Source organism: Podarcis raffonei, chromosome 3 (genome assembly GCF_027172205.1).
Source record: "Podarcis raffonei isolate rPodRaf1 chromosome 3, rPodRaf1.pri, whole genome shotgun sequence".
Classification (NCBI taxonomy): Eukaryota; Metazoa; Chordata; class Lepidosauria; order Squamata; family Lacertidae; genus Podarcis; species Podarcis raffonei.
Genome location: NC_070604.1, coordinates 21953095 through 21980960, shown reverse-complemented (window position 1 = coordinate 21980960; position 27866 = coordinate 21953095). Strand labels below are relative to the sequence as shown.

The 27866-nt window shown below is 43.7% G+C and overlaps 1 protein-coding gene across 1 annotated transcript; it reads right to left on the bottom strand.

Moving 5' to 3' along the window:
* Positions 1-95: 95 nt before the first annotated feature.
* On the bottom strand, positions 96-14634 carry ALKAL2 (ALK and LTK ligand 2). Its single transcript, XM_053380790.1, has 6 exons — positions 14299-14634; positions 11597-11931; positions 5369-5422; positions 5192-5272; positions 2391-2456; positions 96-725 (listed from the first exon to the last, which is right to left on the bottom strand). Exons 2-5 carry the CDS (start codon positions 11865-11867, stop codon positions 2392-2394), a joined length of 471 nt encoding a protein of 156 aa, XP_053236765.1. The 5' UTR covers positions 11868-11931; positions 14299-14634; the 3' UTR covers positions 96-725; position 2391.
* Between the last annotated feature and the right edge of the window lie 13232 nt (positions 14635-27866).

Here is a 27866-nt window from a genome sequence, read left to right as displayed (position 1 = left end):
AACATCCCCACTTTGAAAAGGAATTTGATGTCTTTGGTCTAGGGCAGTTCTTTCCCTACTACAAGTAGGAAGAAGAAGAATGATGAAGAGCCAAGTTATAAACCCAACACTTTATTATGTATGTTATTTACAGTATTTACATATTGCACATTTAGCTGGAATGTTCATACCTCTATTGTACAGGAAACAGATGGCATTTTAGTGGATGCAGAATCCAAGTTTTACTTAAAACATGTTTGTCTCTTCCACGTGACATGCAGTTTGTACTCAGTAAGAGTACACCATAACAGATTTATGAAACATTTGTAACCAAACACTTTGAATTCCATAAGCAAGAAAGGTAACCTTCTCCACAGGAAGGCTTCCTTGAAAGTGTCCCATGACGTCTCTAAATGAAACATGTTCTTACTTGGGAGGTTGATAATTCACTGAATTTTTTGGCAATGCAACACTTCTGATATAGGGTGGCCTTAAAGTATGAAACATTTTAAATTGTTATGGTAGAAAAACTACCAGAAAAAAATGTGTATCTGTAAACAGTGGTGACAGAATAGAAAACACATGTTTTAAAGATTTTATGGGAAGTAGTCTATCAACTTGCAAAAATAAATCTCTTGTTCACAATGGAATATGTTACAAAGATGGTAAGTTCAATTTCCCTGTTGGTTTCCAAGGCACTTCTCTTGGTTCTTGATAATAGCTTTTTCCTTTGATAGTAGTAACATCTGAAGAAAAGATAAGACAACACCGCCCACCACAAAATATTAGTTTCTCGGTTTTCAAGAGAGCAAAATATTTCACTTTTGTTTTTGCTGCACAATCTGCCATACTAAAACTCTGGGTCGGTTACCATTTGCTGTCAAGGGATGGGGATTTAGGTACGTGAGCTAAAGCCTTCACAGTTCATGAGCAGCAGTTCTTGGGTACTCCAAGGGCAACAATATATTTTTACTTCTTAAATACACTGATTTCCCTACTTGTGGCAATCATTCCTATATGACAGGCACCCCCAAACTCGGCCCTCCAGATGTTTTGGGACTACAGTTCTCATCATCCCTGACCACTGGTCCTGTTAGCAAGAGATGATGGGAGTTGTAGTCCCAAAACATCTGGAGGGCCGAGTTTGGGGATGCCTGCTATATGAGATAAGTCGGTGGTTCTAATGTTTGAGGGCTGACTACAACATATATATATATATATATATATATATATATATATATATATATATAGTCAGGGAACTGCCATCGGAGCCTAGAGTGGAGGTAAGGCTCCCTAACGATGCAGGAGAAGGGACCAGCAGGGAGAGAGAGCAAACTTCCTTTGAGGAAGGAAATAGGAGGGACACCAGGAAGCAAGGAGAGACTGCAGAGGGAGGGCTCCGAGACTCTTCCACAGAGAGCAGCAGGGAGAGCCCCGGACCTCTGTTGGGCACGCCCACTCTGCGCAGGAGACTTCCGCGCAGAGAGGCTAGGCGGAGACTTGGGGTGAAAGAATTTTTATGCTGGAAGAAGTTCAGAAAACGCCCACTGACGGATTCTGCCAGCGACTGACACAGCCATGGAGAAAGGGCTGTCCAGCCAGGGAAAGGTTTAGCCAGGCAACGTTGCCTAGAGCTGCAGCACCCTTTACACACAAGCAACCCCCAATTCCCTTTACATATATATATATATATATATATATATATATATATATATATATGGCTTTATCATAAAAAGTAAGAAAAGTCAAGTAAAGTATGAAGAATATTGAGCTTCACCCCGAAGTACAATTTGTTTTGTTCTACAATGTTTTATTCACAAGGGCTGAAAAGGATCTCAATCTCAGTGTTGATTCCAAGAGAAATGAATTGGTTTTGATTCCTGATATTGCTTACTGTTGTTAAGTTGGTATTTCAGTGAAATAGAAATGTGCAGTTTTGGATACAGATTCAGCTGAATGCACATAATGTGTTTGTTCATGCATCAACTACATTATAACTGTATCATAGATACATTAATCACTCCTACATGTATATTTTTAAGCTGCATTCAAATATGGCATAATCAACCTGTAACTTTAAATAGAGACCCAGTGTCAATACATAGATGCTGACTCAGCCCCTGAAAATAAGCTGTGCCTGGATGTGCTTTGTTTCACTATCTGCTAACTGCATACAGCTATGAATTCACCCTTGATGTCTGAGAGTCTTTATGCTGCTTTCCGGTAGGGGGTATCCTTTTATTTATGGCTGGTATTTTGCCGAGTGAAGGGCGTTGTGTCATTCTCTCTGAAAGGGGAATACCTTCTCCAAAGAGCTATTGCGCGATGCTCATTAATTGTATCAAGTCCACAATGGTGATGTTGCTATGCATATACAGGCAATGTGCAATTGGTCCTTTCAAAAAGCTTACCTTATCCTTCCGTGCACATTGGACTTACTGCCAACCGAGTAAGAAGCCTGGCACATCTTTTATAGTCTAGTGAAAAGATCATAAATAGAAGTTAACAAACAACCCGGCATAACTTGAGGTTTGTTTTTTTTTTTTAAAAAAAGGTTATTATCGTAAGGTTATACAAGGAACTGCAAGCCTGTTGCAATTCATTTTGAAACCATTTATTTTTAAGTTATGTTTGAATTCTTTGCTTAGAAATCTGGCTGTATAAATGAGATTTTTTTAGTTTTTAAAGGGATTTTATATGCTTTTGCATGTATAATGCTATGCAGACTGGCCTGGAAGAAAGCACCTCTCAAGAAGAAACGGACGTGCACATGTAAACAGCTAGCTCCCATAGCTATGAACATGTGCAGGAGAAATAGCTGCAATGCATGCCTGGACAGCTTAGGTATGCAGGATAGCAAATAAAATTGTGGTGTTCATTCCATAAAATGAAAATTCTCATTTTCTACTAACAATGAACTAGCAAAGACTGATAATAATCTGAAGCTGAAAACTTGAAGGGGATAAAAACTAGAGCACTGTTCATCTTTAGTTTGAATTTCTTGCCCTTTATTTGAGCCACAGATTACATTTTAGTTGTGTGTACAAAAATGTAATAATGTGAATATTGCCAACTTGTATCTGCTACTGTATATACATCAGTCAGGATTGGTCCCAGCTCATATGACATGTACACTTGGTGGAAAGCTTGATTATGGGACAATGAAATGGCCACAGTAAGATAACCATATCTCTAGGTTAGTAAATCAAGATATGAGCAAGGATTTGATCTATGCAAACGGGCCCTTTGCTCCTCCATTTCTGAGGTAAGCAAGCAAATCAGAAAGTCTTCAGTTAACTGTAGTTTCTCATTTCATCTGAGCTAGGATATTATCTCAGCTTCAAACCATGGCTTAATATCATGACTTGTTCCAAAGTTGGTGAGCATAGTATGAAATGGAAAACTGGTTAATTAGAGCCTTGCATACAGAGACTGCATGTGCAGAGAAAAGGCTTGTTCATATATATTACTGTCTGAAGGTAAGCAATTTGTGAAACCTCTAGACTTCGTAAAATCTAATGGCAAGGATCAAACTTTTGGCTGCTTATAAAACTACTAAGCTTATGAAAGATATATACCTGCAAAATTTATTCAGGTAATCAATTTTATGTGAACTGCAGCCTGAAAAGAAACTATTTTGGGAGCCAAACCATTAATGTGTGTGTAAAAGCCCTGCTGTTATGGTTTTTGGATACTACAAAAACACAGTTAATCTAGTAAGGGAATTAATTCTTCTGTGATTGGCAGTAGAATTAGTAATTTTCTCTAACACTGCAAATGACATGTGTCTGACTTGCACATGCAAGTAGTTTTTTTTTATGCACAGTTGCCAAGAATAAACAATCAAAATGTGAGTCAAGGTATTTAAATGGCTGCCAAGTCAGACTAAGGCTACTTGGGGAACACACATTAAAGATGCAGCATTAAGTACTCCTCCCTATATCACACTAATATAATCTATCAGCTATCTGTTGAGAGGACTATCTGTTGAGAAACTAATCAGCAGCCCAAGCAGTGATGTGCAACGGTAAAACCAGCTGGATGGGAACTGTTCAATTAGTGGAAGCTGCCCAGAGTGGCTGGGGAAGCCCAGCCAGATGGGCGGGGTATAAATAATAAATTATTTATCATTATTGTTGTTGTTATTGTGTTGCCTCATAACTATATAATAGTTTTTCAAAATGGTGTGCATAGGTTGGGGGGAACCCAAACACAATAGTTAAGAGTCATAGTTATGGGTGTACAGTAAGCCCGCAATTTACAGGCATTTAACTTGTGCACATTCAGCTTCACATGCATGACGAAAAATAAAAAGGGGCCAAGGTTCTTGGAGAAATTACTTTGGCAATCCCACCCACCATTGAACCCAGTGTGTTTTGACTATATGCAATTTTGGCTTTGGGCGATCCCCAGAATGTAAGGAAACGCATCATTTTAATAAGTGTGACATTGGTGTCAGCTGGTATTTTTGCCAGTTAAACAACTTCTTAACTGCTTGCGTGTATATATATATCCATCCCAGTGTTGCAAACCCAGATTTTATTCTTTAATGTCTGTTATCTGATGCACTATTAAGTTCCAAGTCACTATATTGCAAACCAAAGGCAAAGGAGTTGACAGATAATTGGCATACAAATTTGAGCTGCCTGCGGAAAGTATGTTTTAAGTTGATAGTTAAAGCCATGAGACCTTTTGCAGGAGTCACAGCAAGAGCACTTAAAATATTGTCCCATGGGTTGCAACTCTGTGGGTGAAATCCAACAGTGTCTGTCTGCCAGCAGAATGACTGCTCTTGACAGAATGGGTTCTCCCACCTGCAAACTCCCAACATCTGCTGTGGGTGGTTGGAAGATCCTATGAAGCAGATCTGTAGGGAGAAGTCTGCTCACATGATGCTGGATGTTGCCCTATGCTTAGGAAATTAAGATGAAACTCATAGTTCACACTTAGTTGTCTTCAACTAACCCATTGAAATTAATAACCATGACTAGCTTTTGTCCATTACTTCAGTGCATATACTCCTGAGTAAAAGCAAGTTGAGTACATCCCTGAATATTTACATTTGAGTCTCACTATACAGCAGTCTCTTTAATTACTCTAATTCCACAAACTCCTTAAATAAACCGAATAATAATTGCATTGGAAGACAGCTCTTTATTAAATGCAACTAAATTAAATGTCTGGCAATGGATTCTTGGGTGATAGCACTTACATGCAGGAATGGTGCAGTCTCTTGTATGATGGTAAAGTCTATGAAAGTGTTTAGTGCATTTTGGACCAAAATAAAGATGACCTGGGGAAGAAAAGAAGCAGCAGATCAGTTGAATTAGTACCACATGAGGATAATTACAGACAAAAGTACCATGTTAGAATGTTAAATTCTGCTTACCTGTTAAATGGTTTAAAAACTTGTCTTTCATTCTCAGATCTCTAGGAACTATTTCTGTTAAAAGGAATGAAGGACATTGTAACAGAATCATCATTCATGTTCTGTATATTTAGCTTCCAGAGGTTTTTCATTTTAAGATGTTAAACTGGTTGAAAAAGGCAATGGCATTTTCATGAATCTTAAAAACCAATTGCCCTTTGTAAAATTCTCATGTTCTAAAATGCTCATGTTCTAAAAAAACCCCCACCCACCTAGATACACCTAAGCAAGTGTTTATAGCATTGAACACCCACTGAAATCAGTAACATTTTGAGTAAAGACAGCTGGGATTGAATTGAATTTTGTTCTGGGAGCAAGTGCCATTGAAATCAAGTGGGATGGCTTTTAAGCAAAAGCAGTCAGCTTCTGTCCTACTCCAAATGTAAATGTTTCTCGCTTCTTGGCAGCTCTTGTATGTACAAGTTTTAAGAGATTTAGTGGTACATTGGATTCCACTCTGGCTGCCCATCTCTTTCTTCACAAGTAAGAATGCCGTGGCTCCTCTAGCTGCTCCTGGCTTAGCTCTTCTGATGTAATTGGGGGAGGAAACAGGACAGCTTATCCGAATAATATGAATGTGTCCTACATTTTGGAATTCCAAGTCCATGAACATCTTTTGTTAGTTTGCATACCACCTAATATTATCATTATCATCATCATTATTCTTCCACCCATCTGACTGGGTTGCCCCAGCCACTCTGGGCAGCAGAATATAAAAACACAATAAAACACCAAATATTTAAAACTTCCCTATATCGGGCTGCCTTCAGATGTGTTCTAAAAAATCATATAGTTGTTTATCTGTTTGACATCTGACAGGAGGGAGTTCCACAGGACGGGTGCCACTACTGAGAAGGCCTTCCGCCTGGTTCCCTGTAACTTCATTCTCGCAGTGAGGGAACCGCCAGAAGGTCCTCGGAGCTAGACAGTGGCAGTGGAGACGCTCCCTCAGGTGTACAGAGCTGAGACCATGTAGGGCTTTAAAGGTCTGCACCAACGCTTGGAATTGTGCTCGGAAACATACTTAGAGCCAAAGAAGATCCTTTAGGACCAGTGTGATATGGTCCTGGTGGCCACTCCCAGTCATCAGTCTAGCTGCCGCATTCTGGACTAGTTGTAGTTTCCGAGTCACCTTCCTGGACATTCAGACTGCACCATGTTTGTGCATCTGAGTTGAGCTGTTGAAACACAGGTGCCATTGCTTGGGTATCTGATGAACATGATCTGTGCAGGAGGCGTGTTCACAACCCACAGTGCCACGTCTGTTCATGTGCAAGTTGCGATTTGCGGGTTCTGCGCATGTGCGAGCGCCGAAACCTGGAAGTAACCCATTCCAGTACTTCTGAGTTCGGCGCAGTGCGCAACCCAAAAACACACAACCTGAAGCATCTGTAACCCAAGGTATGACTGTACACTTACTTAGACAGAAGTATAGACGCCCATAATGAAGTACCTGGAGTTTGGCATAACAGAATCTGTAGTGTCCTATTTAGTTCCTAAGCTCAATTCTTCTCAAATAATTGCATTTTGTTATCCAGGACAGACATGTTCATCAAGCACGGTCTGAGAAACTGACTGAATAGGAGCATATTTTCAGGAAATGTAACCACAGCATTGTAAGGGAGGACAACATAATCTACTTGCTTCTTACTCATGTGGTTTGCTTTCCCACATCCTGTATTAAATGGAGGGGAATGCAACTAGTTCGTTGAAATCCTCTTTAGCTCCTTGTGGCTGTCTCCTTGGTTTACTGTCACATTTTATTGCTTTTTGTTACTTACATTAAGACATCCGTGTTGATTGCACATGAAATGCTGCACTTTTTTCTTTTTTTACCATAAATGAATGCCTAAGTGGCCTTTGAATTCCCCTGTGACCTCTTTATTGCATCTAAAGTCAGAACTACTTCCAACCAGATCTGATTCACTGGTAAGTTTTAGACATTCTCGAAATTCACCATTTATTTACAGTACTTCTAAGCATAGTCAAGCTCAGTTGAATTGACCTTATAATATTTGACCTAATTGTGTCATGCGCCACATTAAATGCTTAGATGTTTCTTTCGAAAGTCCCTCAGGGGACAGTCAGGCATTAGATGATTGATAGGTAGAGTTCTGGCTAGTAGTTCCTTGCAATGATAGCGAGACTGCTGGGGAAAAGCCATTTAGAAGTTGGCAAGTTGCTTCAGCTCAGTTTTATTTTGATTAGAACAGGTTCTACTTCAGCTGTTGTGCTCCAATTTAGTGCTGCACAGTGGTTCTACATCAAGCTCAAGCCGTTAGTTAAGCAGGTTTTCAGTGTGAAATCTGTTTCTAACACATTCCTCACGAAAGTTGCCCAAAACATGAATAGCACCATGTTAGGGAAGGCTGATGCAGACTGTGATGGATTCTATGGTTTCAAACTGCAGCTGGAGTCATATTTTTGAGTGCTCCTCTCTTTATATATATATTTAAAACCATTCATCCGCCTGCATGCCAAAAGAAAAAGAAAATCTTGTACAGGGAGAAAATTAGATGACTGTTCTTGATGTGCCAGTTTACTGTGTGAAGGGGTGTTTTCCATGTAGCAGAGAGACCAACGCTCTGACCTATATCCAGCACAATAAACAATAAATCCTATAATTTTACAGGCTTCTTCTACATAATAGGCCGGATTCAACTAACAGATTCAATTAACGAGTCAACATCCAGCACACTTGGGCAGATACTGGGGCTTATACACTCTGGGAGAGACCAGTGGTGCTGATGTTTACCTTGCCGGGACCTCTTGCACTACATGTCACTGATTAGTGCCAATGCCACTTAAGCAATTGTATTGGTGATGGTGGGTTTCCTAGGAGACGTGGGCATTTGTTTGATTCTGATCAGTACTGGACAGCTGCCATTTCATATTTCTTATAATGCAACGGTGCAGAATTTGCCAGGTGCTCTGGAGCATTGCAGTGTAGGGAATTTTAAATGGTGACCACCAGGCACAAATTCAAACTAGTAGCCACTTTTGCTCCCCAAGTAAGAGTGTTGGTGCTATTGGGTAAGCCCACAGGGGTGGGCCAATTGGTGCCAGAAGGACCCAATCGGAGCACAAGGCAGGGAATCTGGATCAGCACCATGGCTGTCCATCAACAGCACTGATGGGTCACTCAAGCCTGGTACCTGACCTAGATTTCAGGGTCTTGCAAAGTTCCTTGCTTTTCCTGTGACTAGCTGAAATGTGTATATTATGCATATATTGTGCAAAATTGTGGAAATTTATAAAGTAACTCAGCATTTTAAGTCAGAGAATGCACAGTATTGTATACAACCCAAAGCTGCAATCCCAAGCAACCTTATTACTTTGAGAATTTACTTTGAAATGAGCTTGTTTAGATCTGGATGCAAATCTTATTAAACATTAGCTGACATTAGCATATTATAGTGGCTTACAGGAGCGGGAGGGAGGGTCTGCATCTTATTAGAATAACTACAGATAGATTGAATCTACACAGGCATGTGGAACCCTTGCAAGTGAAATTTCACTTTCTGAAAATTTTAGCGCCCACTGCCTGGTTATTGTTGCTCAGTAGCAATGGTGTACTTGAGTACTGTGTTTATTGAGAACTCTCTGTAGGAACTCTCACTTTGTCAACAACAATTACTCTTTCAAGGAAAACCTCCCAAGTTCTAGATGCATCAGAACTTTGGGTGTTTTTCAGTACATAACATTTTTCAGCCTTTTGGAGTCTCCCCTTTTCTTTTTCTGTTGTGCTTTATAGCCATTTACTTGCAGAGGGGGAGCAATTCAGTGCCACCCATGGGGTGTGGTCTAAATCTTCCCCATTCCTTTAAGGTGCCTCCTAAGCCATATAATATGTGATTAAATACTACTCAAACAGGATCCAGCGGATCAACTATATTTGTTCTAATTGGCAAGTATTTATGATAAGCCTAAATTCCCATTTTCAAGGGACTTGCAAGTGTAGTCTGCAAATCTTTTATTATTACGCATAAGATTTGACAGTGCAATCCTGTGAATTCAATGGCACTTACCCCCAGGAAAGTAATCACAGAATTGTAGCCTACAGTGGTACCTTGGGTTACATATGCTTCAGGTTACATACGCTTCAGGTTACAGACTCCGCTAACCCAGAAATAGTACCTCAAGTTAAGAACTTTGCTTCAGGATGAGAACAGAAATCGTGCTCTGGCAGCGCGGCAGCAGCAGGAGACCACATTAGCTAAAGTGGTGCTTCAGGTTAAGAACAGTTTCAGTTAAGAACGGACCTCCGGAACAAATTAAGTACTTAACCTGAGGTACCACTGTAATTGTCTAAAGCCAAATTTCTGAAATAATTTACTACAGAATTAAACCCCTACAAAGAAATGCTGTTTCAGAGCAACTAACGGCCAGTTAAGCCAAATAGTATGATTTTAAACAATTAAAGTTCCAGTGATATAAGCACAACTAAAATTGGCTAGTTTTTTAGTCTGCACCTAGTCCTGATTTCTGGTCCAGGAAACAGACAGTTCTTAAACTGAAAATTTGCCATTGGTAAGACTTCTTTCCATAAACATGTTTATGGTGTCAAAAACACAGGCATAGAAATATAATTATAGCATTTCTCAATACATAACAGAGACAAACCCAGCCAGTACAAGCACTATCAAACCCCAATGATTTCTGAAGAGTAGCAGGAAAGAGAGAGAACTGCTTACATTTCAGCAATGAGTATGCTGCCACATTTTCTGCATACCTTATGTATATACACAGCCTTGTTTGGAGAATTGGGGCGGGATAGCTGCTGCTCTGGTTTGGAGCTGAAATCAGTTTTGGACAGCACTGATGGGCTGGCCCTTGTATCAGTCATGAAGCACCTCCCTCTTAAGGGCTGGACTATGTGCAATGCTGATTGGTTTGCCCTTGTGCCAGTCACAAAGCTATCTCCCCTATCTGAGCAGATTTCAAAGTTAAACAATGTACAACCACAGCAAATAAACAAGTTGGATACCTAGAGGGGACTAAAAAAAAATGTTGGCTGTCTCAACCTCTTGCAAGCTGGAGGTTGTTTTCTGGTTGATAAAGCGTGAGGAGTGGAGTAAAGCTTGCATTGCAGCTGAAAAACCTGCCATGCTACTCTTTCAAGGTATGACTACAAGTAGCCTTAATAAGTTTACAGAAAATGACAAAATATCATTCCAGTTGCAAAGTGTTCATTTCCGCGAAGCTTGCAAACAATAGCATAGCTCAAACATTGTTGTACTGAAGACTGCTCTAAACAGCTGATAGCAGACCTGCTTCAAAGATCTTCTTCAGATAACTTTAAAAAAAACACATTCCATATGAGAAACTGAAAAATATTCATTCAACCAATGCAATTTAGTTGCTAAGGGAGGTTTCCAGGTGTCAACCAAAAATTCGCCTGCAGCCAACTGTTTAGAACATTCTTCAATACAATACTTTGCACTTGTAATTATATTTTTCCTGCTTTGTTCTAAATTTCTCCTCATCAGTATAGTGTTACAGTCCTGTGCTTTTCAGGCCCCTTATACAGAACTGTATAATTACTTCACTCATCTATTAAAATCAATGCAATTTAAATTTGCTTAACCTTCAAGATAAATTTTTTTTAAAAAAGAAACTTTAATGAAGCAGAAAACCTGTGGGAGATATCCGAGTGACTAGCAGTAATCAAATGTAGATTTGCACACGAAGTTGCCTTATACTGATGCAAACCAGTCTATTGGGGCGGGAACCCTCGAAGTATGGAAAACTTTTAAAAAGAAACTTCTGAGAGTTTCAGATGTGCAATTGACTAGACTAGAGTAACAGACAAGGAACTGTTAGCGAGCCTCGGAGCACACACATCGCAAAGTGATCTCCTTTAGATGATGCTTCTCGGATTTCAACCTATTAATTTGCTCTTCAGCGCCATCGATCGCTGAAGGAGGGCGTAGCATGGTTATTCCTCGTTCAACGCGAGGGGAGCTTTGCTAGTCTGGCGTTTCCGTTCAGAGCGGCTATTGAGGAATCCGCTGCACAATTAAGGACTGGAGCAATTTGCAAGCCTCCCCCCATCCCCGAGATTTCTCAGATGCAAACTAGCAGCTTGATGACCGAGCTCTCCGTTTTCTAAAGTTTAACGCAAAAAGAAAAATGAACGTAACAGGTTGCAGTGTCTCCTCTAACACAATGTAGTATTATTTGACTTACCAACTCTCTGTTCTTCTGAGTAAGATCCATAATCGGGTACTACTTCCCTTCTCCGGTCCAAAAGATAGTCTTGTTTGTACTGAACCCCGTTCTCCTCGTCCTCCTCCAGGTGGTATTTTTTCAGTTCCTGAATGATCTCCATGATCAGGTTTAAGAGGTTCTGCCTTTCCTTCAGCCCTGCGCTAGATTCGGGTCTCTCTTCGCAATGTCCCGCTGAAAGCATCGCCAACACCAGCCCCACCAACGCAGGGGATCTCAGGAATCTGCCCATGGCGCTTCCGAGGTCAAACGAGGGATAGATGGAGCCACCTTCCGAGTCCACTCCCTGAAACCAGCTGTGGAGGGGAGATATGTGTCACTGCCAGGTGTCACATCAACGCGAACAGTGAGTGGCAAGTTGAGAGTGCCCAGATTTTCTAACCTCTGCCTTCTCTCCCTCTCTCTCTCTTTTTTTTACTTAAAAGAGGGGGAGGACCTAGATAATCAGCTGGCAGCTCTCTCTGCTCTTTAGCCAAGTAGGATCTAGTAGCAAGAAGAAGGCAATTGAATTCCCCAGCGGCATTCGCGTCTCACTCGCTTGGTCCTGAACTCACTGCCCTTGCTCTTGGTGCCACGGAGTTAAAGAGCGCTTGCTTAGGACAAGAAGATGGATATCGAATACTTTTAACACATGGTGTTTGGGTTTTGTTTTGGTTTTAAAAGCAGTGGGTGGGACCTGGAGATCAATCAATCAATAAACTTTTCGCTTAGAAAACAAGGAAGAAGCATGGCCCTATCCCTCATTGAGTCCACAAGCAGCAGAGGGCTAGGAGAGATTTATTTGCAGAGGAGCTGCTTTCTGGAGTGCTCAGATCAGCTTGGCAGAAGACACCCTTCTGAGCGCACGGCTTCCAAAGCAGGACCTGAGCGCCAGAGATGAAACTCCTCCTTGCTTGTTTGGCACGCGAGGGAGCCTTGCACGAAGGGAAGGGCTTACTCACCCCTCTCGCTTAACTGAGAAGCCTCAAGAGTGGGAATCAATGCTTCTCAGCCAGAGGCAGTGCCACCGAGTGGTGGCACTTTACTCCGGAGCCTTTACACCAGGGATGAGGACCCTCGAGATGCTGTCGGATTCCAACTCCCATCAGTCACAGACAGCATGTCCAATGGTGAGGGCGTGATGAAAGATGAAGTCCAGCAAATGAGGCCGCCCGCCTCGCACCAAAGGCACCCCGCCTCTCCCAACTCAGCAGCCTGCCCCACAGCCTTGCTTGTCCCCCCCCCCCCGCTTCCTATTGGAGATCGGCATGGCTTTATATGAAAAGCAAACTCTAGGGGAAGCAAAGGACCTGAGGGATTCCGCCCCCCCTTTCCCCCTCCTCTTTTCCTTTTGGAAACTTGGAAACCTGTTTTTGCGTAAGGAGAGGCAGGCCGAGGGAGGGAAGAAGCAAGAAGCAAGTGCAAAATGCCAGGCAGGTAAATAGAGTCTTGCCTGGAAAAGTTTGGCAAGCTTTCACGGCATTCTGCAAGGGGGTGGGGGGCGCGCAAGTGACGCTGTCTTTCAAGTCTACTCGCTCCCTAAGCGCTTGGCTAGCCAGCAGGCTGCCTTGATCCGAGAAGAACTTGGCCGCTTTTTTGCTCCCCCTAATTTGTAATCTGATGAGGAAATGTGGCGGGGTTTTCCCTCTTCGCTCGGCAAGTAATTTATCAAGTGGTTACATGCTTACATCCGAGGGCATACACAGAGAATCCAAAGTGACGCGCGCAGGCTCAGATGCTTTGGACCGGCAGAGTGGGAACTTGTGGTCCTCCAGATGTTGCTGAACCCTCGACCCATCATCCCTTAGCTGGGGCTAATAGGAGCTGGAGTGCAACATCCGGAGGGCCGCAGGTCCCCCAGCCTCGACCCAGTCTAAACCCCCTCTCTCCACGGACGCCAAACCCTACGTAGGCACACCGGCGGGTCTGGGAAGCGCCTGCCCCTTCGGCCCTCCCATGTTCGGCGCGCCTTCCTCCTCCTCCTCCACGTGGCTTGCGGATGCTCGAGGAAGAGCAGCTTTCGCTAGCCTGGAGCCTCCCAGATGCCTGAGGTCCGCGACTCTCCGCAGCCAGCTCATCTGGGAGGTACCAGGCTGAGCAAGTCCGGCGTGGAGAGAGCGAGAGAGAGGTATGAACAGCTGGCTGGCTGAGAGCGACCCATTCATTCGAAAAAGGCGGCTCGGTCCAGCCAGGGCTGTCTCTGCACTTCTCAGCCCCGTCGATTTCGCGAAGAGAAGAGCCGAGATTCCACCCGTCGAAATCAAGGCGATTTCAACGAAGCGCTTTAACTTTGGCTAGGACTTTCTCTCCTTTCCAAGCGCGGCTGCTGCGCTCGGCTTCTCCTCTTCCTCCTCCCTTCCCCACCCGCGAGAAAGACGGCGCGCAAAGACTCGGGAGGCAAACGGGGCGAGCGGGGCGCCACAGCTCGACCCTCCTCCTTGCCGGGCGGCGGCTTGGTGCCTCGGGCTCCCTCCCCTCGCCGCTCAGCAAGTGAATCGGCTGGCCGTGCCGGCGAGTCGAGCCAGTCGAGCGACACCTTCCGGAGGTGCCCGAGCGCAAGTACGCCACCGCCGCCGCCTCTGGCCAGAGAGCGGCTGAATTTGGCGAGAGGCGCGCGGTGGATCCCGCCGTCCGGGCGTGTCCGCCCTGTCGTCTCCTGCTCCTTGAGCTCTCGGGAGCATTACCTGCCTCCGTTCGCCCTTTGAGGCGGCGTGTGTGACGGAGCTCCCTCCCTCGCCGGCCGGAGCCTCGCTTCTCTCGCCGCGCTCTGTCTCCTTTCCCCGGCGCGCACGCCGTCCGCTCTCCCTCCACCTACTCCATGTCCGCGCTTTTCTAGAGGCTTATATAGGGTATCCGCGAGGTGGCCGCCGCCGCCGCCGCCGCCTCAGACGGTATCGACTTGCAAGTGGGTGGACGGCCGGCTCTCCCCCAAGTCCCGCTCTGCAGCCCCTCGAGTCGCCTCGCAGCCACTGAAGTTCTCCCCTCACGGCTCCCCCGCCCCGGTCCCTTCTTATGCTGCCTCCCCGCAGACGTAAAACGAGCAGTCCCGGCTCAAGGGGGGGGGAGGGGGAGGGAGGGAAGGAAGGAAAGGGGGGGGGGTCCAGCAGCCCGAGTTTCTTTAATTAGAAACTCCGCCTGAAATATTCATTTCGCCCCCCTTCCCAACCACCCACCCCCACCCCGGCCCGCTCGCTCGCTTCCCGCGGTTTCCTCGGGGCGCGCAGCCTCCCTCGCGCACTTCTCGTCTCGGCCCGCCCGGCGGGCTGCATCTCTCTGGCATCACTGCCCGCCAGCTGAGGGGGGGGGGGATTACCAGCAGCGGCTCGTGGGCTTGGCCGCTCGCCCCGGCCTGGCGCGCTTTGCGTTCGGTGGGGCGGGAAAGGGCGGGGTGCGAAGACGAGGAGCCGGGGTTTGGTTTACATTATCTAATCTTCCGGAGCGAGAAGCGGGAGATCGATGCCGTTCCCACTCGTCGGAGAGAAGAAGAGAGACTTTCCCATCCTTCCTTCCTTCCTTCCCCTACTTGTGGCAGGAGCTTTAAGGCGGGCGGCTGTGGGGTTGGGGGTCCCTCACAGCCGACGGATGGGACGAGGACCCCACGCGAGAGAGCCTTTGCCACTTATAATGTCGCAGGAGACAGTTCTGACTGGATTTTCCCAAGCAGAGGAGCCAACTCCTAGGGGCAGAGGTCCCTTCAGGCCCCCCCAAAAAATATTTGAGGGAGCCACCGCCCACCCACCCCCAGTTGATGGGCGTTGCCATTTCAATGGCATTTGTGCAAAGATTCATGGATCAATTATGTGGGGTGGGGCTTACCTGCCCCCCTCACCCCAGTATTTTATTCAAGTTGGCACCCCCTGCCACCAAGGGACCCTGCTGGCCCATCTTCAGAAGTGACAGGCCAGACTGGGCTTGGTTCTGGGAAGCCCCAAGCAGGGCACACAAACCCCAGCAGTTGTGTTCAGTGGCTGCGATCAGTTGGAAACGTAAGACAATAATCCAGAAACAAGTGAAGTAATAATCAACCAAAGTGCTTCAGAGCATTTGCAGAGTGCCCATCTCTCTTCAAATCACATCAGGCCAGCCTCAGACAATAGGGTACTATTAGAAGATAGCAATTCCTTCATTGGTATTGCCCTCCTGCCTCCTCAGGGTACCATTCGGATGGCTATTATTATTTTTTGCCTCAGGCTCCCAATTATTTCACGTTGTCCTCGACCCACACACCTGTCCACACAACCTAATGGTAAAAAGAAGAGGTTAAAGGACTTTGAAACCCGACACGCATTTTCTTTTCTAAAAAATTAAGCACTATCTTTGGATGAAGGGTGGCGTAGAAATTCCATGAATAGTAATAGTAGTAGTAGTAGTAGTAGTAGTAGTAGTAGTAGTAGTAATATATAATGGTTTAGGCCCAATGCTTTGGCACGATGGCACCACAGATGCAAGACCTGAGAAAACTAGCACCTCATAGTTTGGGACACATGCTGACTAAACTATGGTATATGAAAATCTTCACTTCTCTCACAAGCATTTATTTATACTCTACACAAGCATTTATTTATACTCTACTTTTTAGGAGAATCTCGCAAAGCAGCAGTCGTGGCATAGGATACCAATGGAAAACCCAGTTTTAAAAGTTGAAATTCAAAACACCACAAAATTTTAAGACAGTTTTAAAAAGCAACTGTTTGCACAGCGCACCATAAAACACAAACGTAAACAAAATGAAACAGTATAAAAAGGCTGGCCTTGTTTATTGACTTGATTACATGTGAATTCAGCTGGCTGAAGGGTATGGAATATGTAACTCTCCCCCCCCCCCATTTTTACCTTCAGAAGAACCCTACAAAATAAGTTAAAGTGAGACAGGCTGAACGGCTTAAGGTCACCCAGTGAGCTCTTCCCAAGCCTAGTCCTATTTCATATCAGCTGTAGTTTGTATTGGGCAACCACAGTCATTGCTCTGTGTGTGTGTACAGACATGCATGGGTCCTTTAAATGTGATCGTGTAAATCATGGCTACATATGGTGTACACTCAAGGTGTGAAGTGGATGTCAAATCAAGTACTATTTTTGAATCTGAACAGGTGACTTGCTCAGAACTAGCTTACAGTCACTTGGAACTATTAGACAGTGGCAAGCTTTTTTTAAAAGAAAACTGCTTACATGAATGGTCTATTCACCTGTACAGTTAAACATTCACACAGGATTACAGTTCTTCAACGAAATGAAATAAGCAACGCCACCTCAATGTGGACTCACCGGATTCTCCTAATTATTTCATTTGCTTCCAGGCTCGTTTTGCCACCTGTAAAATGGGACTAGCAGGTATTCCACACACCCTCCCACAGACATAAAGGAATGTTAAAGTGTTTTGTGCTCAAAACCATATTATCATGATTAATAATAAAGAACAATGGTTGTGTTTGTATGTTTGCTGTAAAAAAACAACAACCCCTGTCTCCATGAAATCCATTAATTTTCCTACAGGGAAAAAACAAAGATTTCCTTTAAGGTGCCTCCTAAGCAATATAATATGTGACTAAATGCTACTGAAACAGGATCCAGCGGAACAACTCTATTTGCTCTAATTGTGTGTATATAAACCTCTCCCTTTTCTGCTAATAAAGTAAATAGAAAGTTGGATCAGACGATGTGACCCTTTCCCAACCTGCGTGAAATGGATAGGGAGGCGGAAGAAGCAGTAGAGATAATCAAGATGCACTCTGGTTGACTTAGGTAAATACAGTAATCAAGTACTTACCAATGCAAATAATGTTTCAGGTGCAAAGGACAAGATATTTAGAAGCACCCTGTCCAGGTGAGGAGAGCAGCAACCCATGGTGGTGCTGGTGCTGCTGAAGTCCAGCATTGGCAGCACTGGCTGAGATGAGCAAGAAAAAAGGAAACAGTCAGGAAAGAAAAGGAATTATGCACTGACTCCCTTTAGGAAACAGCAAGCTGCTGAACCCACTGCTAGGCTTAAATTCCTAACTCATGTGCTTAATCTTGTGCAAAAGTTTAAAGAACCAGTAGAGATTTGTTGCTCTTAGCCAGGGGTGGGCAACCTAAGGCCCATGGGCCGCTTGTCATTTAACTGGCCCACAAGCTGCCCCCAAACTGAGCCACCCACTTGGTGAGCCCCTGCGCGCTGCGTTAAACAGGCACAGCATGGCACGGGAACTTGCTTCCACTGTGCAGGAAATCACGTCTGCACAGACGCAGACGCTAGAAATCACAATCCAGCCCACAGAGGGATCTCCACTGGAGTGAACCGGTCCAGGCGAGGTAAACCTTGCTGACCCCTGCTTTTAGCCATTGTTTTCAAGAGCCAGCTCACTTGGGGGGACGGGACTTTGCAGCCTGTTAGCGATGGTCTTTCCAAGCTAGCAAATTGACAGATCGTACACATTGTTAGATCCAAGTATACATAAAAACTCATTCTGAGCTATACAATGAAATCAGGACTAGATGTCTATTTCAAACAAACACATGTGGGTATTTCCCTGTTTTGTGTCATCTGTCTGTACGATGGAGGCACACAGCTTGTGTTCTGCAAGTTGAGATATATTCCTGGCTCTCCCTGGGAATTATTTCTCTCCCAGTGCCAAGATTGTTAAAGCAAGTGAAGGGGGAAGTGTCACACTGTTGCATTAAATGACATGTATGGGTTGTCCCGTTTTCAGACTTGCATTCCTGCCTGCCACTGCAAATTTCTTTCCTCCCAATCCGAGGCTGTTTTGGAACTCCTGCAGCCCAGCATTCAGCCCCATGTATGGCTTGACTTGCTCCGTGTTGGAGGGCCGGCTGTTATTATGAGCTAAAAACTGTTGTGCATTTCAGTTTGTGGACGTAAAAATGCTGTGTTTTCAGAACTGCTTAATAAGGGTTTCTTGGACTATGTGTGAGCCAAATTTCAGCTTTCCAGCTGTTGGGGAAGTTCCTCAACAAATCTGATACTCCTCTCAGTGATGTTCAAGTGATGTGTCTGCAACATATAATTGCAGTGAAGCACAAAGATTTTACCAGCATGCCTCTCTGCACGTAAAAGGGCAGTTTGAACCATGGTTATAGAAGACTTAACATTTTTAAAGTCTTGGGCAAACGTCTACCGGCAAGTCTGTTGATGATGGAGGTGCTGGTAATGGTAATGATAATGATAGATCCTCAGGCAGACTGAAAGAGACAAATGGCTAAAATGTTGTTTCATGTACTATCGGAGGTTGCTTCATAATCTAGGACTTACTGAAGCTGAAGTAAGTCTAGGTCTGTCTAAAGACAATGGCTAAGCATTCAAGATTTCTATAAGTGTACTCTATGTTCTTGTGGAGGTTTGAGACACACTGGTTTTGATCAACTCAGCCTTATATTCTTATACATCAGCTATCGTAAGACAACTGTATTGGCTGCCAAGTAATTTCAGGACCTAATTTAAGATGCTACTTTTGACCTTTAAACCCTTAAACTATCTGGGTCCCAGTTATCTCAGAGGACATTTCCTCCCAGTAAGCATTGAAGATTCACTGAGGACCTTTTTGAAGATTCCAACATGCATATGGAAGCTAGATTGAGGCTCAGCAAAGCATTTCAGTCATCTTGGGTGACTGCAAGCCAGGAGGGATTGCAGTATAACATGTAGTCCTTTAGATATCTATGCACCTGAAGAAGAAAAGGAAAAGGGATAGGTAGGTTGGGAAGAGGTCACTCTTTGATTTATGAACAAAACTCATTTGTTTCAAAAAGGACTTACAGAAATTGGAGACAGAAAAACACAGTCTTCATCTGTCCCTCTGGTAGGGGCTAGATACATCTAGAATAATATGAAAAATGTGCTTATGAGGAACTCTAGATGCTAGTAGGTCACCTCTTTGTGGATGCTGCTTCTTACCCTACTGTGCACAGTACCAACAGCATTTTAATATAGTGGACACACCTTTAGGTTGGGAAATAAATAAATGCTAAGTTGTGATATTTTCTTTTCAGGAGATTTTTGAAGAAAGGCTGGTTAAACGCCTGTCAGAGATGGTTTAGTGCAAGGGAAGTTGTTATTATGCCAAGGAGGGAAAAGGGCCAATTTGCACTTTCTGAAATAATACGCAAACTGAAATGCAGCTACCTTTCAAAATTTGCACGGCTCTGAATTTTGTAATGCAGTTCTCCCGTTAAGCAACGTGTACGAAAGTGCACTCCATTTTTAAGCAAGCCCACCTCACAGACAAGATACCTAAGTTAAGCTTCAGATTTCCCACATCAGCAAATGATGTGGTAGAATTCTTCGCTCAGAAGACGTACTGAAACGGGCAGAAAATTTACATATTCAAATACTAGCTTAGTACAGTTTAGAAGCAAAACAAGCAAACAACCCACAGCTTACTGAAGGAATGGGATTGAACAGACTTCTGAAGGAACACATGCAAAGCTGGCATGGACCCAAAGTAGAAGCGCCATTCCATTCCTACCTGCCAATCAATCAATCAATCAATCAATCAATAAAAATAAACAATAGATAAGTCATTCCTCAAACAAAAGGCTACCTAAGTTACTAGGCCACTTAATTCACAGCCAGCAATGAGAGTTTTGTCAAGAGCTACTGCTCATGTGCCTCCAAAGCAGTTGCCTTTGTAGTTTGCAGAGCAACCAATAGTTTTGATGAAGGGGGTTGACTGACATTGAAGTACTTTTGCACTACCTACAAATCAGCTGGCTTGGAGCAGCTGGTCTGCTCAATGATGACAGAATTTGCTTTGAAGCTAGAGAAAACTGGGCTAAGGAAACTCAGGGGAGCATGGGGGTAGCCAGTATTTTTTTTGGGGGGGATGACTTTGTTGGGGGGCAGGACTTTTGTTGGGGGGGGCAGAACTGATGTGATTGCTCAGTTAAGTATTTCTATTGTTTTACTCGATGGGGGGGGGGGGGTCGGACGGGACCCTTGGTTACACCCATGCAGGGAAGTGGTACTTGATTTGAACATCACAGCTGAACATCACAAGGAGACAAAGTTGATACCAAACTAGGGGGGAAAGCTATTGACATCACTACTCCAAACTATTTCTAGTTTCTGTTCTTGACTGGAATATAGGTACACAACAATGGGCCCGATCTATCTCATCAAGACTGGAGACTTCTCAGTTTCACTGATTAAAGACAAGAATAAATGCTCTCACATTAGAAGAATCAATAGGATATAAAAGTGCTTAACATTGATAGGTCATGCCTAAGATCAATAGCAAAAAGACAGTAATCATTTGAAATTATAAAACTTTCTCTGCCTAAACATAGTCCTGATAGCCATAGATTCACTCTGTGGGTACCACTTCAAAGGTAAAGATGTTTTGACTTGAAGATTTAGTTGGCCTATATAAAAACAATGACAAAACATGCTCCATTTGAGTCTGCCCACGGAAGATTGGTGAAATTTTCATGCTAAGAGGCTCAGTGCTTCAATTGCACTCTTGTTTTGGCTGATTAAAACAGACATAGGATTCCCATCTATATTTAATAAAAGGAAGTACTATGACTTTCTTCAGTTGTGGAACAGAGTTGACTGTTTAAGTGTAACTGCAATGCAAACAACATCCAGACAGGATCTAGGCTTGGGGAAAAAGATTTCTGACAACAATCCTGAATGTGGATGATTAAAAAAAGTATTACTGGATCAAATATTTTTTATTTTAAAACCCACAGATCTTCAAACAATATTTTCTTTGAATCTTCTTTTCCTAAAACATCAGAATGGAACAGGAGGTTTTATTTTTAAGACCAAAACAGAAAAGCGTACTTCCTCCAAGCAAATGAGAAGTGCTGTGTGAAGCCAATCAATGCCCCCATCTATCATTCAAAAGGTCTGACAGAGGTACATTATAAAATTCAAATTTCAAGTCAAATATAAAACTTAACCATTAAAGAATATATCCACTGGTGACATCTGTTGTTCTCTGTTGTCTATGCAATGCAGTTCATTCACTCATTCTTCACACTACTTTCCCACCATTGGCTCCAGAAAGTGGGCAGCTGTGGCTTGAGTACAGTAGTGCTCTGCACAAGCGGAAAAACATCTACCATTGCACAAGGGATGAGCCCCCAATTTCTGACCTCTCTCTCCCTCCCCTTGCCAAGCTGTGCTACATGCAATGCTATTCTAGAGGATCCAACCTTGAACACTTGGATTTCAAATGGGGATATGGGCAGGAATGGGAAGGGAAGAGACAGAGAAAACCCATTTCATGAGCAGACGTTTCAGAGTTCATAAGGTTCAACCCAGAAGATTTTGAAATGCAAAAATAAAAATAAAAGAAATTAACACAAAGGGTGGTGCTAAGTTTTTTGTTTTAACTCCATGAATGGTCTGTGGAGGGAAGCTTCTTCCATTCACAGAGCATTAGATACCACCACTTGTATCTTTAACATGGGAGCACCTGGTATTTGCTTTTGAGGTCTACCACTGCTACCAATAGGGATGCGGGTGGCACTGTGGGTTAAACCACAGAGCCTAGGACTTACCGATCAGAATGTCAGTGGTTCGAATCCCCGCAACGGGGTGAGTTCCTGTTGCTCGGTCCCTGCTCCTGCCAACCTAGCAGTTCGAAAGCACAAAGTGCAAGTAGATAAATAGGTACCGCTCTAGCTGGAAGGTAAATGGTGTTTCCATGCGCTGCTCTGGTTCGCCAGAAGCAGCTTAGTCATGCTGGCCACATGACCCGGAAGCTGTACGCCGGCTCCCTCGGCCAATAAAGCGAGATGAGCGCCGCAACCCCAGAGTCGGCCATGACTGGACCTAATGGTCAGGGGTCCCTTTACCTTTACCGCTACCAATACTTAATTTTCAGAGTTGTAGACTGCATCCTGTTGTAGAACTGCCACGTCTGTGGAGGTAGAATTCAACCTTGAAATTTCATTTTGTAAAAAATTCTTGTGTGCATCTCAGTATGACTTCCCTCCCTCATATGTATTACATTGTTAGACACAAGTAATACAGTTTTGTATTTTTTTTTGTATATAATTTTATTAAGTTTTCTGATTTACAATTTAAAATACTCATATCCTTAAGATAACAATGACTTCCCTTTCCATGGTTCATTTTACATATCATAAATCCCTGCATATTTTACAAAAACTATACCATTCAGTATTCCATTATTGTATCCATCAAAACTTGTTTACACTGTTGAATTTATCTTAATGCTGCCAGCGTTTTCAGCTGTACACAATTATTTCCCATATATTCAATAAACCTTTTCCAATCTAATTTAAACATATGTTCTTCTTGCTCTCTTATTCTACATGTTAAGTATGCGAGTTGTGCATATTCTGTCAACTTAAGTTGCCATTCTTCTTTAGTTGGGACTTTGCTCGTTTTCCATTTTTGGGCAGTAATACAGTTTTGTAGCTCAGATTCGACATCTAATGAGTGTAGCCACTCCACCTTATACAACTGCAAAGTTGCATGGTATGTTCCCAGCAGGATTCATTTTGCATAAGTGTAAAATAATATTTGTATGCCGAGCTCATCTCACGAAGCACTTGACTCCCAAGCTAACGTTCTCTGCAACAACAGCTGCTGGCGAGGGCAAAGAACTGAGAATTCCTCCAGAGCTGAAGTCAGCTGGGGAACATTTACGACTCCAACAGATGTAGAAATTCTTAAGGTAACCAAACATATTGAGCACTTTCCCCCGTTTTCCTACATGGTGCACATGCCAAGAAGATTAAAATCCCATTAATCATCATTGGAACCAAAACCCGAGGAATCCTCACAGAGTGTCACCACCTCTGTTAGTTAAATGTTGCAGTGAAACTTTGTAAATCAGATTTCTGTGCATCTCAGGCAGAACATAGGAACATATAGGACCAAAGCAACGAAGAACATTATTGATATATTCTGCTTCATTCTCACTCGCCCACTACATCACTGGCCAGGTAACTGCAAATTTGGAATATTTGACTAACTCACAAATCTCCTGTCTTTCATGTGTGTCTTCCACTTGTTTCGCATGTGGAAAACATATACTCTCAGCACTCCCCTATCCCAGTACTGTCCTGGTGAGCAAAAACAAATTCATGCATTTCTGTGTCCTATGTAGTTTAGCAATGTAAAGCAAGAATGAATGAATGAACCAACAAACGAACGAATGAACGAACAAACGAATGTGGCTGTTCTACAGTTGTAGAACTCCCTTCTCCTGGGAGAAAAAGCCTGCTGTTTTAAAGACACACAGAGTGAAAGTTACATTCCTTTCCATTATGTGGGGACAGGATATTGTGCTATTGGCAGGCGATTGGAGCTTGCAAGATCACCCTAAGGATAAAATGCAGTTAGGAAACACTTTTTTTATATATAATTGTACAGAAATGCCCTAAGTGGACACCTGATGAGTACTGTAAATTCTGAGTCCATATCAACCGTTCCCAGGGCAATTTGCCAGGCTACAGAGATTTCCTGTGTTGAAGAAAATCCCACGGTTCAAACCATATGGATAATATAAAACTGGTCCCAACTCATTTGCTGAAAAAGGAAAAACAATATGTGACCACCTAATAGGATATGGAATGGCGGGGGGACTAGCTTGATTTGAAGAAAACCTTGAAATGTAAATACTAACAAGAACTGGTGTTTTAGGTTGTGCTTCTTCATCTGACATTTATTCCATTTCACCATCCTCTAGATTAGTATGGTTCTTTGTAGGGACTTGTATCTTGGAAGCAAAGCATTCCTTATATTCACAGTGTGGCAGGATAGCTGAATTAAATGGATTTTCTTTTTCATTTTTAAGTACAGTCGTACCTTGGTTGATGAACGCTTTGTGAGTCGAACGTTTTGGCTTCTGAACGCAGCAAACCCGGAAGTGAGTGTTCCGGTTTGCGAACATTCTTTGGAACCTGAACGTTCGACATGGCTTCCACGGCTTCCGATTGGCTACAGGAACTTCCTGCAGCCAATTGGAAGCCGTGCCTTGGTTTCTGAACGTTTTTGAAGTCGAACGGATTTCCGGAACTGATTCCATTCGACGTCCAAGGTACGACTGTATTCCTAACTCTAGTGAATGTCAAAGGATCCTGACTGATGTAGGGTCAGAAAAGGAACCTCTTGGTATGCCATCTCTCTGCATCCAATTAAGGCTCTGACTTAAAAAGTTGAATGATGCTATGTTCACTTAGAGCACATACACACAACCATGTAGAACAGCCTTTCTCAACCTGTGGGTCCACAGAGGTTGTTGAACTACAAGTCCCATCACCCCTAGCTAGCAAGGCCAGAACTCAGGGATGATGGGAGTTGTAGTCCAACAACATCTGGGGACCCACAGGTTGAGAACCACTGGTGTAGAGAATCTGTTGACTGGCTGACTATGTAAAGACATTTGTGAAGCAGCTGTGAGCCCATGCTGAACACACAGACCCCATTTTACTTCACACAAGTAGTGGGTTAGAGGCATGCTAAATCAAGGCTAGTTACATAGAGGATTGATGAATTGATTGCTTTAGCAAACCAGATTGATGAAGAGTGGAGAATATTCACCAGAAGTGCTTGTGTGAATTGGCTCTTTAAAGTTGTAGGTGAGGAAGCCAGTGATGAAGGTTGGAGTCAATGCTAAGACTCAATTCAAGACCTTGTAGCAGTGCCAGATTATACCCCTAGGGAGGCCCCTAGGCAGTCAAAATCTTGGGGGCAGGGGGTCCTCATGTGCGAGCTTTAGTGGGATAACATTGAACTAAGAAAGCTTGAATGTGATTTTCTTTCAAGATCAAATTAATATTATTTTGATCCATTGTCCCGGGCCCCCTAAAAGGTGTGGAGCTCATAGGCTGATGCCTATTTGGTAATTTAGCACTGGTGCATTGTAATAATATTACACAGCAGTTATGAATCACTACTCGTACATTATCTCTGCAATCCTTACCACAACCCAATAAGGTAGATCACTGTCATCCTCTAAATATGCATATGGGGTGCTTGATATGGGCATATGAGTCTGAGATAGCTGTCTAGAAGCCACTTGGAGAATTTCTGTACTCACTGCTTGCATTCTTTACCAATACACCAATACAACTTTTGAAAGACATGGAGATATTCATGGTTCAAAGCAGGGGGAGGGGAGAGTTCTTAATCTCTTCAACCATAATAGGTCGTCCATCCCAAAGTTTTAACCAAAAGAATGGGAACATTTCTGGTTGGGTGAGATCCAGTGCAGTGCAAGTGGGCGAGGTCTGAGTCCAGTCCGAGGTCGAGGGTGCGGTATGAAGGCTGTCTGTCAAAGCTGAAGCTGGGTCCAAGGCAGGGAGTCGGGTGAGGTCAGGAACTCTGGCAGAAGAGCAGGACAGGGTGCAGGCAGGAACAGGCTACCAACAATGTTGCTCCTGCAACCTGGGGCTGGGGCTGGCCAGCTTTTATCTGCCCTGAGGCATAGGGCGGCACTGGTCCACAGGTGACTCACCTCTCCTGGCCTGGAGGCGAGCACTCCTCCTGCGGGAACTTAGTTCCCTTCACCTCTCTGCCCTGAGCCTCTGCAGCTCAGGAAAGGCTGGAGGGTTACCGGACCCAGAGGCAACCTCACCTTCCTCTGACGGGGCTGAGAGTGGAGCACCTGCAGGCAATGGGTCCTCCATCACCTCAGGAGCCAGAGCTGACTCAGCTGGTGCCTGCACCTGAGGATCCAGCACAGGTGAGGACCCACCAGGCTCATGCCCCAGCCCTGGCTCAGCTGGTTCTGAAGGCAGGGACTCCTGTGCAGTCTGGGATTCCTCAGGTTCAGTCTCCGAGTCCGAATCCCAGGCCATCACATGGGCACCCACTCATGCAACAGGAGTTCTCCTTCCTCTACTCTCCATTATAGTCCTATAGCTATTTTGGGGGCACATAGGAGTCAGGAGGGGAGGGGAACAGAGAGACCAGAAGTCTGTTGCACAAGTGGTTTTCCATTGCACAAGGAGCCTTCCACAACCGGATTTCCCCCTAAGATTCTCCACTCCTGAACCAGTATATGAATATGAATGTATATATGTAGATGAATATACATGTGCATATACTCTACTATGTGGTGGTTTTGCGCAGAGCATGCGTGCAAGTCGGGCTACCCAAGTTTCATAATGTGGTGGTTGAAAGGACTGATCCATTACTCACAATGCCCTTAAATAATCCGTTCCTTTCTCTTCTTTGAGTTGTAAAGGCTGAATAGCAATGTCACTTTGCATTATTTATAAAAAGACACAACATGTTTATTGTACATCTGGATCACAGCCGTCTCTCCGTACATAACTCTGCCATGATGCAATAACATGATCCTTCAGCTCAGAACTCTTACCGTCATGAAGCAAAGCCACACTCACACATTGCACAGTTTGCATGCTGGACTGTGTTTTGGAGCCAGTTTATCCTAAGGCTTATGTTTATAATGATTATAAAACACCATCTTTTGTAGTTCTTTTTGGCGAGTTTGCTAGTCCCGAATATGGCATTTGCTTTTTATTTCTAATAGTTCTCTTGGCTTGCTCCAGCTTACTTTATTTGATGCCCTTTAGTGTGCAGCAATGGCAAAAGAAGCAAATTCCTTCCATTTTAGGAACTATTAGGAAAGCATTTGAAAATAAAACCAACAGCGTGGTAATGCCTTTATACTAATCTATGGTGGGGTGGTAATGTTTGGAATTCTGTGTACAGATCCACTGACCTCATTTCAAAAAGTATATTGTAGGGCTGGAAAAGATGCCAAAAGCAAAGAGGGGAGGAGGACAGCAGAACAATCAGGTGAGGTGGAGAGTCTTCTGTACAAGGAAAAGTCAATGCCTTTGGAGGTTTTAGTTCAGAGGGGAGAAAATCTGATTTACTGGAGGAATATGGCTGAGTTTTATAGTATGGTGTGGAGAAAATGGACATACTGTATATGTATTTTTCTCCTCCTGCACCACTGGAACCAATAAAATGGATTAGCAGTACAGTGGTACCTCGGGTTAAGTACTTAATTCTTTCCGGAGGTCCGTTCTTAATCTGAAACTGTTCTTAACCTGAAGCACTACTTTAGCTAATGGGGCCTCCTGCTGCTGACATGCAGCCGGAGACAATTTCGGTTCTCATCCTGAAGCAAAGTTATTAACCTGAGGTACTATTTCTGGGTTAGCGGAGTCTGTAACCTGAAGCGTATGTAACCCGAGGTACCACTGTAGTTTCAAGATTAAAACAAACAAAAGTACTCACAAATTCACCACCATGGTGATGGGTTGTGATTCTGATGGCCTTAAAAGGTGATTATTCACA

Excerpts from the sequence above, each read along its gene's own strand:
- ALKAL2 (XM_053380790.1), bottom strand. The coding sequence starts at position 11,867 with ATGGGCAGATTCCTGAGATCCCCTGCGTTGGTGGGGCTGGTGTTGGCG. Across the intron at positions 5,273-5,368 it reads GTTTTTAAACCATTTAACAG|GTCATCTTTATTTTGGTCCA; the intron begins GTAAGCAGAATT and ends TTTCTTCCCCAG. Across the intron at positions 2,457-5,191 it reads AGACTGCACCATTCCTGCAT|ACTATAAAAGATGTGCCAGG; the intron begins GTAAGTGCTATC and ends TCTTTTCACTAG.